The 13,834-nt window shown below is 37.1% G+C and overlaps 1 protein-coding gene across 4 annotated transcripts in view; it reads left to right on the top strand.

Annotated features, from left to right (window-relative positions):
* The window catches only part of RNF138 (ring finger protein 138), a 32,983-nt gene extending 20,330 nt beyond the window's left edge, over positions 1–12,653 (top strand). For 3 of the 4 annotated variants that reach the window (XM_084779115.1, XM_084779113.1, XM_084779116.1), the window contains 4 exons: positions 3,625–3,681; positions 5,805–5,916; positions 8,723–8,830; positions 10,469–12,653. In XM_084779115.1, coding sequence (XP_084635241.1) covers positions 3,625–3,681; positions 5,805–5,916; positions 8,723–8,830; positions 10,469–10,537 — 346 coding nt within the window. In that variant the 3' untranslated portion in view covers positions 10,538–12,653. The remainder of the gene's footprint in view (positions 1–3,624; positions 3,682–5,804; positions 5,917–8,722; positions 8,831–10,468) is intronic. The other variant, XM_084779114.1, reaches the window with a different exon arrangement.
* Positions 12,654–13,834: the final 1,181 nt, after the last annotated feature.

Raw genomic sequence — 13,834 nt, 5'->3', positions numbered from 1 at the left:
TCTTTGTGTAGGCTTGGCTGTCCTGGACTCACTTTGTAGACCAGGCTGGCCTCGAACTCACAGCGATCCGCCTGCCTCTGCCTCCCGAGTGCTGGGATTAAAGGCGTGCGCCACCACACCCAGCCTTAGTTTTCTCATCTCTTTAAAGGTAGGGTTGAAAGTTAATGTTAGTGTAGGTTAGATTAAGTTGTATAATTTTTACATGGTGTTCACACCTTCGTCACCATCCTTTATAAGTGGTACTGTTTTTCCTTAGCACCCAGCCTACACCTTGCCAGCTCAGCTGGAAGACTTTTCTTTGTTTTTTCTAGACAAGGTTTCTCTGTGTTAGATCTGGCTGTCCTAACTTGCTTTGTATTCAAGCTCAGATCCATCTGCCTCTGCCTCCTAAAAGCTGGGACTAAAGGTGTGTATGACCATGACCAGCAAAATTTTGATTTATTTTTATGTGTGTTGATACGATGTTTTCCTGCATGTATGTCTGTGTGAGTGTGTCAGATAGACCCCCTGGAACTGGAGTTATAGGTAGGTGTGAGCTGCCATGTGGATGCTGGGAATTGAACCTAGGTCCTCTAGAAGAACCATAATATGTCTGTATTTTTAAAGAAATCAAAATTCTTACTGCATCTCTTTCCCCATTCTGACGACAGTTGCCACAGGATATCTTGAGGCCCTTCCTGCTAACTGCCCACTTACTAGTTTTTTCTTTTTAGATGTTTTGTTTGTTTTCAACACAGGGTTTCTCTGTGTAGCCTTGGCTGTCCTAGAACTTAATCTGTAGACCAGACTGACTTTGAACTCATAAAGATCCACCTGCCTCTGCCTCCTGAGTGTTGGGATCAAAGGCATACACCATCACTGCCTGGTACAACTAGTGCTTTTAACCATTTCAGCTGGTAGACTTTTAATTCTTTTACTTTCTATTATTTATTTGTGTGTGTATGTATGTGTGTGTTAGCTAGAATGATTCATCAATCTATCAGATAGATAGATTAAAGATAGATATGATAGTTCTCCAGACTTGGTTCTCTGTTGTCACCTTGTGGGATCTGAGGATCAAAGTCTGGTTTCAGGCCTGTTTGGAAAGCTTTGAATTGATTTTTTCTTTTTTGCTACTCTGAAATATTTCCTGACCTAGAATTTCTTTCTGTCGGTAGAATTGTAGTTTATATTCCAGTTAAACCCTTTAAACTTTATTTATTTACTGCTAAATCTTATTTGGAGTATATATGTGGCTTAATGAATTTTCAGTATGGACATGGGCAGAGTTTTAAATGGTTATTTTGCTTTTTTTGGGGCATGGGGTGGGATGTTATGGTGTTTAGATATTAGGCAGGGACCCAGTGATTTACATATTGTAGATAGGAACTGTGCCAATGAGCAACAGCCTCAGACCTTAGTTTTTTTGAGACAGGATCTTGCCATGTGGCTTAGGTAGTTGTTTTTTTCTTTGTTTTTTGTTTTGATTTTGTTTTCAGATAGGGTTTCTCTGTGTAACAGAATCCTGGCTGCTCTGGACTCACTCTGTAGACCAGGCTGGTGTCAAATTCAGCACTGTGCCTACCGCTGCCTCCTGAATGCTGGGATTAAAGGCGTGCGGCACCATGCCTGGGTCTGCCTTAGGTACTTTTGAGCCAGCTTGGAACTGATGAGTTGGCTTCTGAGTACTGGGATTGTAGGTATCATGATGCCTGGCAAGATAAATTTTGCGGGCTGGGGGTGGTCACTTCTTGTTCTTCAGAGGACCTGTATTTTGATTTGAAACACCTGTGCCATTTATCTGTACACACCACACAACCATCAGTAATTCCAGCTCTGTGGGGAACTGATGTCTCTGGCCTCTGAGGTCACCTGTTCTCTCACACATTTCATATAATGAAATCTAAAAGAAAAAAGGAAAAAGGTGTTCCCCCACACTGGAAGTAGGCTTGTGACTGGAAAAGAAGCCCCAAAGCCTGCAAGTACTTATTTTTGTAACCTTCACAACATTGATGCAATTCTATTGTATGTTAGTTACAGCTCCTAAATGGAACACCCTATCTACTATTGCATATGACACTGACTTTCTGGCATAGAGTACAAGTAGCTATTGTCAGGATAGTCAGTGTATTAGAGAAGTGTGCTAATGAAGCCTAGTTTGTTGTATTCCTAACTTTCTTAAGTAATGAGCATTAACGAAGTTCAAATATTTTGTGAAACCTACTCTACTTTGGAAGCCACGGTCTTCGACAATATCCTAGATAAATGACAATAGTTCACAAATATTTTAGTTTGCCCCAGGGTTCAAAAATTTAACAAGGAGAGCTGGAGAGATGGCTTAGTAGTTAAGAGCATTGGCTGCACTTCTATAGGACCTAGGTTTGAATCTTGGTACCTACATGGGGCTCCCAACCATTTATAACTTCAGATACAGTGGACACCACACCCTTTCTTGGCCTCTGCAGGTACTGCATAGACTTACATGTACAGGCAAAACACCCATACCCGTTAAGAAAGATTAACAGGGGCCAAGTATGTGTCTATAATGCAGGATTTGGGAGGATAAAGCAGGAGAATCAGGAGTTTGAAGCCAGCCTGCTCAACATTTCTAGGCCTTCTCCTAGCCCTCACTTCCCCTTATCACCTCCAAAAGAACATTACTGGTTAAGGAAAAAAATAGTTTTTAAAGATTTATTTATTTACTTACTTATTTATGTGCACCTGCATGACAGAAGAGGGCTGGGCACCAGATCTCATTATACATGGTTGTGAGCCACCATGTTATTGCTGGGAATTGAACTCAGGACCTTTGGAAGGACAGTGCTCTTAACCTTTGAGCCATCTCTCCAGCCTCCAAGGAAAAAGATTTTATGTAACTAAAATTCTGTTTTCAAATTTATGCTTTCATACATGAATATTATAAAAGTTTGCTTTTGAGATAGGGGTCTCATGGGCTGGAAAGATGGCTTAGCCGTTAAAGGCTAGGCTCACAACCAAAAATATAATAGATAGGGTCTCACTATGCAGTAGTGGCTGACTTGGAATTCTTTTTGTAGCCCAGATTGGCCTAAAATGCACACAGATACACCTGTCTCTGTTTCTGCCTCTCAAAGAGTGGGATTAAAGGTGTGAGTCATCAATGCTTGGCTGCTTTTGCTTGTTTTGTTTGTTTTTTGATATACAGTCCAGGCTGGCCTCAAACCTATGATCTTCCTGCCTCAGTCTTCTGAGTGGTGTGATTATAAGTGTGTGCCACTCTGTCCTGCTGTAATCATCTATTTTAAAAGGCGTAAATGAATGAGAACTTAAACAGTCTTACTTGATTTAGAAAGCAGTGCCAAGAATATTTAGTATTTCAGACTTTTTAAAAAATGGGATGTTTTTCCTGCATGTGTACCTGATGTATACCTGGTGCCTACAGAGACCAAAAGGGGTATCAGATCCTCTGAAACTGGAGTTAGATATGGCTGTGTGCTGGGACCAGAACCTGGATCCTCTGCAAGAGCAGAAAGTTTTGTTAACTGTTGCGCCATCTCTCCAGCCCCTGAAGTTCAGGCTGGTAATCTTGATTAAACAGTTCCCATTAATGAAGCCCTGATGTGTTTTATTATGTGAAGTATTAATTCTTTCTCCCTTGTGCTTAAGTAATAGGAGTGAAACATCTACATCTGATAATACAGAAACTTACCAAGAGAATACAAGGTAAATTCTTAAAAATTCTACGTTAGTAAATAATATTGAGTAATATAACAGATGATTATTATTTGTGGTAGTAAGAGTTTAACTTAGGGTTTGAAAATGCATTATGCAGTGAGCAGTCACTATATATCATTGAGCTATAACTCTTATTCATGATAGATTTTTCTTTTCTCTGAGACATTTTTGCTGTATAGATTTGCCTGGCCTTAAATTCATGAGCCTCTTGCCTAAGACTTTAGAGAACTTGGAGTTGAAGGCATGTAGCTTCATTCTTTTTCTTTCTTTCTTTCTTTTTTTAAAGATTTATTTATTTATTAAGTACATCTGCATGCCAGAAGAGGGCACCCGATCTCATAGGTGACTGTGAGCTACCATGTGGTTGCTGGGAATTGAACTCAGGACCTTTGGAAGAACAAGCAGTGCTCTTAACCTTTGAGCCATCTATCTATCCCAGCATGTAGGTTCTAACATAGACTAGTTATTAGATTTTTATTTAAAAATATTTTTTATTCATTTTGATGATTTTTGTATGTGTACATACACACACATACATGCATGCCACATTACACACATATGGATATCTAGAGGATAGCTTGCAGCAGGCGTTGTTTTTCTCCTTCCATCATCCTGGGGACTAAACTCAGGTTGTCAGACTAGGTGGCAGGTGCCCTTTGCTGCTGAGTCATCTCTACAGCCCAGTTACTGTATTTTTAAAACAAACATTTATTCAGTTAAGTCACTAACTGTAGTGCTAGAAGTTAATGCTTCAGAAGTAAACAGGGCTTAAATAGCTGTTGCTCTCAAGAACATGTAAGAGCTTATATATTTTCCTGGTCAGATCTCCATGCATGACTCAGGCCAAGGTGTCAATATTGAACTGTCCCTTGCTTGACATTTGGAGGTATTAAAACCCAGTGATGCTTGACTTGAGATTGTTTTGAAGTACTTCATCTTAGGATTTCTATTGTTATGATAAAACACCATGACAAATGCAACTTACAGAAGATAAAGCTTATTTAGGGCTTATATCTCTAGAGGATTAGAGTCTGTTCTGGTGGAGCGAGGCAGCTGGAGCCTCTCTCATTTTGACACACGAAGAGGAAGCAGAAAATGGTGTGTCCAGCGACATACTTCCAACAGGGCAATGTTTGCTGATCCTTCCAAACAGTTCTAACAAATGAGGACCTAGTATTTAAATATATGCGCCTTTGGGACCATTGTTAGTCAAACCACTACATTTTTACTATTAGTGTCTTTTTGCTTTTTGCATGGATTTTGTGTTAGGTTCTTTTTTTTAGATTTATTTATTATGTATACAATGTTCTGTGCACACACCAGAAGAGGGCACCAGATTTTATTATAGATGGTTATAAGCCACCATGTGGTTGCTGGGAATTAAATCAGGACCTTTGGGAGAGCAGCTAGTGCTTTCAACCTCTGAGCCATCTCTCCAGCCCCTAGTGTTAGGTTCTTAATCTAGGGCTAGATTAAAGTTAGAATTAGGTGGAAATCCTTTTTAAATTACATTATTCATTTTGTGTGTTTTGGGAAGGGAGTGAAGCACATCCCACTGTGCACTTTGTTCAGATCAGATAACTTCTGTCCCTTCACTTGTTACGCTGTCTCACTGGCCCATGGAGTCTGTAAAGTTTTAAGTTTCTACATAGAAGCTTTCCAAAACATAAATTATAGGATTGTTAGAAACTTGAATGGACACATAGTGACTTGGTATCACATGAATGATTGATTACACTTAACTTTGGACCTTGTTTTGTAAATTTCGTTTGGAGATGGGTTTTATTAGATAGGTGATGCTGATTTTGAACTCAGGATGTTTCTGCTTCAGCCTCAGTACTGAGAATTACAGGCATGAACTATTAGATGTAGTTTTTCCTCCCCTTGGGGCTAGGAAAAAATGGACTGAAATGATAAGCACTATGATATAAAATGAGATGATAGGAGATTCTACTCTGAATCACTTGTTGAATAATCTAATAACTACAACTGTTTAAATAATGAGTACACAATAATGAGTATACAGCAATTGGTCAAAAAACAGGAGCACCTTTTTGTTGTTGTTGATGATGGTTTTGAATTTCACATGCTGCATTTGAATTGTTTTGCAGTTCTTCTGGGCATCCCACCTTTAAGTGTCCCTTATGTCAAGAGTCAAATTTCACCAGACAGCGTTTATTGGATCACTGTAATAGTAACCACCTATTTCAGATAGTTCCTGTGGTGAGTACCTATATTCAAAAGAATCTTTTGCTTAAAGCATGTGGTTCTCTATATTCCTCTTTGTGTATGTATTTCTTATTTAAATTTGGATTTAAATAATATGGTGGATTTTTGCTAATAAATGATAGATGATTGTAATGTAAAAATGAGATTTAAAATTTGATTATCTCCTGAAATCAAGATAGTTATTGTGGAGTAGTATAGACTAGTCTAGGAAAGAATGGAGGTGAGTAAGGGGCCATTGCTGCATAGTGGCGGAGCCTAATTCTGTTGGGCTCTTTGTTTAGGTGGATTCAGAGGGCTGGATCTAGTGAATCTCCTGCAGAAGACAATACGTATATATGAGTATAAATTGGGCTAGGCATGGTAGCACATGCATTTAATCCCAGCACTGGGGAGATAGGTAGGTGGATCTCTTGAGTTTGAGACCAGCCTGATCTCCAGACAGTTCACCAGGTCAGCCAGAGCTTTGTCTCAAAACTAAAGAGTAAAACAAGTAGATATTTTTAATTGCATCCTTGAAGAATCTTTTATATGAATGGGTAAAACAAGGAGAAGTGTCATGCTTTATTTTTATTTTGATGTATATTTGTCTTTTTTGGTTTTGTTTTTTGAGATAGGATTTCTCTATGTTATCTTGGCTGTTCTAGACTCACTTTGTAGTCCATGCTGGCCTCAAACTCACAGCGACCCGTCTGCCTCTCCCTCCCGAGTGCTGGGATTAAAGGTGTGCGCCACCACGCCCTGCTATATATTTGTCTTTTTGATGTAACTTTTAAGGTAAATATATGTAGGTTACAGGTTCTAACATTGTGTTAAGTGATTTTTAACTTTAGATAAATGATTCTTTAGACAATGGAGAGGAGATACTAAGCTGGAATGTATTTCTTTCATCTCCTTTTCCTTACTCCTGTGCTGTGTGGGGGCTTGAACCCAAGGCTCAGCACTTGCTCCACAGCATCCTGCCACTAAAATACATCTCCACCCTATTACAATTTTTTCTGATAAATTGTGATGGGGTCTCACTTAACTGCCCAGGCAGAACTTGTATTTGTGTTCTTTCTGCCTCAGCATCAGGAGGAGGTAGTTCTATAAACATATAGACATAATAACAGGGAAAGGTTCATTGATTAACATTTGGATTTAAGTTGTTAATACAGTATATTTTTGCTAGTAATCAATGACTGGTGCAGAATGAGACATTAAAAATTATTATTGCCTCATATAAAGGAAGATGATTATCGTGAGGTAATGTAAACCAGTCTACAATAGGATTTAGGACCTCTGGGTTTGCACTGCCTCAACTAGATTCTTCAAAAAATGAGGAGTAAAATGTGTTAATAACATTTAAGTCATTCCTGATTTTAGCAAATATAGTAGAAAAATGTGTAAAAAAAAAGTGTCTGAGTAACTCTGGAGGATTTCTTTCAATTCCTACAACCATTCATTAGAAGGGCTTAAATAAACAGATAAAGTATCAAAGAGGCTTATGGGAAATCTTCATACTTAAGACACCATGCTTAGTTTTATATTTAATGCCATTCAAGGCATTACTTTTAAAAGTCACTTTTAAAAATGTACTTCATAGCCGGGCATGGTGATGCGCGCTTTTAATCCCAGCAGAGGCAGAGGCAGAGGCAGGTGGATTGCTGTAAGTTTGAGGCCAGCCTGCTCTACAAAGCGAGTCCAGGACAGCCAGGGCTACAGAGAAACCCTGTCTTGAAGAAAAACAAAAAAGAAAAAAAAAATGTATTTCATTATAACTTTGAGGATACACTTTAAACTTTCTAACTTCATTTTCCTTTTACATATAAATGAAATCAAGCTATAATTCTGTAATGGCTATTAATTAGATCAAATGAGATTATGTGTTAACATGTTTTGGTTAGTTACTGAAAACTCATTACGTTGATGTTAGTACAGGCTATATGTGGTGTTTCTGTTTAAATAGTTGTATAAGTAGATATAAGCAATAGAATATTCCATGGCCTCTTTTACTATATTATATTAGTGTCATTTATCTATGGTAATTTTCTTGGGAAATGATCTAGTCATGGGATTTGGCTTTTAGGAATGATTTCAATAGCTGTGCATTCCCAGGACTTGGGAGGCTTAGGCAGAAGGAGCATATAAATTCAAGGCCAGCCTGGGCTACATTGTGAGAACCTGTCTAAATCTCTGTAAAGCAAAGATTGCTTTTTGTTTCAGTCGTACCGTAGAGACACTGTAGGTTTGAGTCCAGATCACAGTATTAAAGCAAATATTGATGTGAGGGCTAGGCATAGTGGTGAACACCTTTAATCTCAACACTTGGGAGGTAGAGGCAGGAGGATCTCAGTGAGTTTGAGGCCAGCTTTGTCTATATAGCAAACTCCAGTATAGCCAGGACTACATTAGAGAGACCCTGTGTCAAAAAGATAAAAAGAAAAAAAAAAAGAGAATTGAACTATACCTTTTCTGATTTTCAGTGCATATAAAAATTTTATTTAGACTACATATACTGTGTCTGTTAAGTATGCAATAGTAGTATGTGTAAAGTGTGTACATTATCTGAGTTAAATGCTTCATTGCTAAAGAGTGTTAATGATCATTTGAACTGTTAGGACAATGATGACAAATAGACTTGTTTGACACTGGGTTGGCACAAATTCAGTTTTTAAAGAAATGTAATATATGCAAAATGCAGCAAAGTGAAGCATAATAAAGTATACCTGATGTTTGCAGTAACATGAGCTAGTATTTTAATGCTCTCAATAATTATATAATGTTCATTATTTTTCTACTTAAAACAATCTGTTTCTCATAGACATGTCCTATTTGTGTGTCTCTTCCTTGGGGAGATCCTAGCCAGATTACTAGAAATTTCGTTAGTCATCTAAATCAAAGACATCAGTTTGATTATGGAGAATTTGTGGTAAGTGAGTTCTTCAAGATTAAGAAAGTTAAATTAACCTTTTCAATCTGGATTTGAGTTTTCAGGCAAGTTGTGGAATCAGACTGCTTGGATAAAGAGCAAGTTCCTGTATTGTTAAGCTTTGTGGAAATTCTGGGAATTGAATTTATTTATATTAGATAATCACTGGAAAAAAATGAAAGTTTAAGTAAAAATTATCTAGAATTGAGAGAAATTATACCAGCTTGAGAAGTAAAACTGGTATAACCTGTGTGAGAGGATATGATATAGAGTAAGTAAGCTGTTAGCACATGAGACAGAATAACAACCAAACCAAAGGAACCCAGCACAACCCAGACTGTCCACTCAGGAAGGGCAGCAAGGGCCTCAGACCCAAATGGATCAATCTCTACTTTTCATAGTCATGATAATTTTCGTGTTATTAATTGTAAAGTTATACTTTATTTAGCTTGTGTATAGTTAAGGTCTTATTTGCTATGTGATTAATTCCAATAAAGAATAGCTGGCGCTTGTTTTCTTGTTCAAGTAAACACCAGGTGTGCATAATTTTCATTTTTATGGAATTTGTAATTTCACAGTACTATTTCAGAATACTTTAAATGTTTGTAAAATTTACATGTGCTGCTTTAGTGATTTTAGGAAGTAGTTGTATATTACTATTAAGCTTCCATTTTAAGGGCAGTTACTGTCTAAGGGCTATTTGGAAGAGCAAAATTTTTTTTGCCATAGAAAACAATTTCATTTGTCAAGTTGAAGTCTTGCTATCTTTTAAAGCTAATCCATTTGACAAAAAATTGAGAGCAAATAGAGTTTTTTTTAAAGATAGAGTCAGTTTTGTTATTGCTGTTGTTTGCTGGTGGGTTTGTTTTGGTGCTGAGGGTTAGTTAGTCTCAGGCACTCTGTATTCTGAACAGCCAGCCTGCACCTAGTTACTAAGCCCAAGTCATAAAGATGAGTGAGTTATGGATACTTAGTTCCATGCTGTGGTTAAGAAGCTGTTATTCAAGCCTGGTGTGGTGGCACATGCCTGTAATCCCAGCATTTGGGAGGCAGAGGCAGGCAGATCTTTGTTCAAGGCCAGCCTGGTGTACATACAAAGCTAGTTCCAGGACAGTCAGGGCTACACACAGAGAAATACTGTCTCAAAAAACAAACAAAAAAGCTGTTATTCAGCTATGAATTTGGTAAATGTTTATCTTTCTTAAATTAGTTTCCCTTGAAAATTTAGAAGTCTTTCTAGAAATGATACAAATTTATCATACCATTAGTTTTATTTATAATTTCGGTTAATGTAAAGTGTCCTCTGCTGAGCAGAGAAGTTATTAGTTATTACTAAATAATTACAGCTGAACTTATTTTGAATGTTTATGTGTTAAAACCTCATGTTTTGTTACATTAATTTTTGAGATGGAGCACTGTTTTAAACTACTGGACTCAAGGTATCCTCTTGCCTCGGGTACCTGAGTGGCTGAGAATATGGCACATACCGTGGTGCTCAGCCTAATCTCGTATTTTAAAGTATATTATACATAAACTCCTTGTATGCAAATGTATATGAAGATGTATAATACATTAGATAATATTGAATAATTGATTATTTTCCTGTTGACATGTTACTTTTTTTTTTTTTTTTTTAAGAATCTTCAGCTGGATGAGGAAACCCAATATCAAACTGCTGTGGAAGAGTCTTTTCAAGTGAACATCTGATGTGCATAGACATCTCTGCATCCTTGTACCTACAAGTGCCATCATTAAGGAGAAGACAACATGAAGTCACCGTTTCAGTAATTTGCTGTGCATATTAATAAAAATAATAATCCAGTCTACTGTATTAGGCTTTTAATTGAAAGTAAAGATGGGCCACCTTAACCCTATTCTCTAGGGAGTTACTTTAGCACGGAAAGGGTTGTTTGCCGCTTTGGTGATGAAAACGGAATCTATGTTGTCTTTTCTTCTTGTATTACATATTCTGAATGTTTCATTGTTTTTAATATTTGATGCAGTTCCTTCTATTTAGTACAGAGATAACAGTAGCAAATTCTGAAAGATGTGATTCCTATAAAACTAATGAACCTGAGCCATTTGTCAGAGCTGCAGAATGGAAACTTGAAGTGCTAAGTGGGATCATCCAAAGGGATTTTGTAAAGTTTAGATTCTCGCTGAGGAATTCAACAATAAGAAAATTGTATTTATATAATGTTTAGTATTTTTGAAGGTTAGTGAGATTTCCTTTATAATTTTGACTTTGAAAGCATACTGTACAAATGTTTGTTCCTTTGCCATTAGAACATATCAAGAGAAGAGAAAAAAAGCTTTCTTTGGTGGTTAGTTTGTTATTCCAATCTAGCTTGAGTAATTTGTAAGCCTAAAATAAGTTGTACGACAGTTCTTTGTAGTCAGTATTTCTCACTAGCTGATGAAACTTTTCAGTCAGTGATGATATATTATACTTAAATTAGTTTTTTAAAAATCCAAAGTTGAAGATGTATGTGGATATGTACATACACTTTTGCATGTATATATACACATATATATCTTTGCCTAGAGTTTGTCAGGTTATGTATAGAATTTCTATTAAGAGTTTTAATAATGGACAAGCAATATAGGATTGAAGTATTTATCTCATTTGTTTAAAATTTTGTATGTTACCAAATTTTTTAAACAGTAATCCAAATACTAAGTGGTACAGCTGGCTGTTTTTATTACACCTAAACAGTTTGCTACATGGTGCTCACTTGCTATTTTTTGAAAATAATGCATAGGTGATGTAGTGAGAGCGATTTCACCAGCTACGTTTCACTACATTTTAGTTAAAGCCAAGTTTGTTTTTAATCTTTGGTGTAAAGTATTGTAGAGGAGGCCAAGTCACAGAGTAAAGGGTGAAGAGTGAATTCCTGACATTCCATGCTAATACACTGTTATGCTTTCTTTAAAAATAACTAAATGCAAAAGAAAATCTCTGAAGTAGTTTGCTGCTAATATATACATATATTGTAAAAAAGGTATATTTTGATTTTCTTAATACCCTTGTTGACTTTTCTACAATGAGCATTTTTTAACTTGATTTAATAAAAATGTTACTTTTGGATGTGCAGTTTTGTAAAAACCTTTTTCAGTTAAACAGTAATGACTTTATTTATGTTCAGTAATACAAACACATAAGCCATACATCTTAATGCCTTTTTTTCTGTCGTTTCTTGAGCGTGATGTTTACTGTGTTCTCTAGCACTTTGAGTTGACATACAGGAGTGTGATTCTAGGAACATTTGTATAATGAACTCTTTAAAAGGAGAGTTCTGTCCATAGTTCTTCCAATTTCAAGCAATAACTTTGATACTTTTAAAGTTTAATTTAGCCAGTGTGTTCATAAACAATCCTGGGATGTGTAAACTTCTTTAAAGGGAAACTTGTGCTGGAGGCAGGCCATTTTGAAATCCTGTTTTGAAGTCTTGTGGATGAGTTAAATATTAATATATTAATAGCTTTTTCATAAGAGTTTTTTGGGGTTGGGTTGTTTGTTTGCTTTTCTCTGGGAACATCTGACTGTGCAAAAAAAAAAAAAAACTTAAGATTCCTCCTTTTATCAGTGTATTAGGAACAGGGATAGACTTTACAATTTAATTCATAGGGGGAAAAAGCCCTAAATAGTGTTGTTTGTAGGTATCAGGATAAAGGAGAGAAGCTGTAGCAATAGGCTGCTGCATCAGTTTCACAGTGCCAGTTAGGAAAGCCATTTCTCCTTAAATTTTAGTTTATGTTGTTAAACACAGTGTTATTTGAGATGTATTGCTTTATTTTTCCAATTAAAAATGGTTTTCTCCTACTTCTGTGTCTTAATTAAAATTTGTCTTAAGATAGACATTTTTAGGTCTCACAAGACCCTGCAAAACATGCAAGAGATTTCTTACGATTTTTCACTTGAAAAAGTTGACAGGCTGTCAGTGCTGACAGTACTGTACATTAGATTGAACTGTATATGATTTTGTTTTTATGTATTTCCAATGCTAAACATCTGCATAAAGTTGTTTCATAAAGTGTCTGTACAACAAGATAATTCGAGTCCTCTTAGCAGTCAAGCAAAAAGCTAACTGGTTGACCTTTAATGTGGAGAAGTCAGCTGTAGACAAGATAGGGCTCTAAGAATATTTTGCATATGTGGTGTCATCTCTGCTGGGTTGCTTGGTAAGTATCAATGTTTTCACTGAACCATTTTTCTATAGGAATTGTAGGTCTTATATTCAAATAGATTCCCATCAAAGGGATACTATTGTAGCTTATTTAGCAAAGATGTGCCCTAGAAAATACCCAAATACATCCACGTGCAGTAGATAGTGGAGGTGTATATATTGCATGATGCCACGTATCTTGTAGTTTCAGTTCTACAGTACAGAGTTGGGGAAAACAAAATGGAGACAAAGCATAAGAGTTTTTAGTTTTTTGAGACAGGGTTTCTCTGTGTAGCCTTGGCTGTCCTGGACTTGCTTTGTAGACCAGGCTGGCCTCGAACTTAGTGATCCGACTGCCTCTGCCTCCCCAGTGCTGGGACTACAGGTGTGCGCCACCAGGCCTGGCCAGAGTTTTTATTGAGAGTTGGGAGGGGGGGGGGCTTAACAATTAAGAGTACTTGCTCTTGTAGGGGACTTGGGTTTGGTTTCTGGTACTCAGGTGGTTCACAACCATTTGTAACTCCAGCTCCAGGGTATCTGTTCATGTTACACATACATGCAGGCAAAACACTCACACTACTTAAAAGACATCATATATTAGAGAATAAAAGGGATAGAGGTCAGGGAGAAGGCCCTGCAGCTGAGTACAACGCACTTGCTGACAAAGCTTGGCAAGTAGAGTTCTATGCCTGGAACCACATGGTAGAAGGAGAGAGCAGACTTCCACAAGGTTGTCCCGTGACCTCCACAGTACTGTGGCATGCAAGCACCCCATACATAGCCAAGTACAAGAGCCTTGTGGAAAGGGAGTTTCCAGCCCTTCACACCAACAGCATGC

This window comes from Acomys minous (genome assembly GCF_964271855.1).
Source record: "Acomys minous genome assembly, chromosome: 4".
Taxonomy (NCBI): domain Eukaryota; kingdom Metazoa; phylum Chordata; class Mammalia; order Rodentia; family Muridae; genus Acomys; species Acomys minous.
The sequence above is the reverse complement of the archived record's forward strand: the minus strand, read 5'-3'. Positions and strand labels throughout refer to the sequence as shown.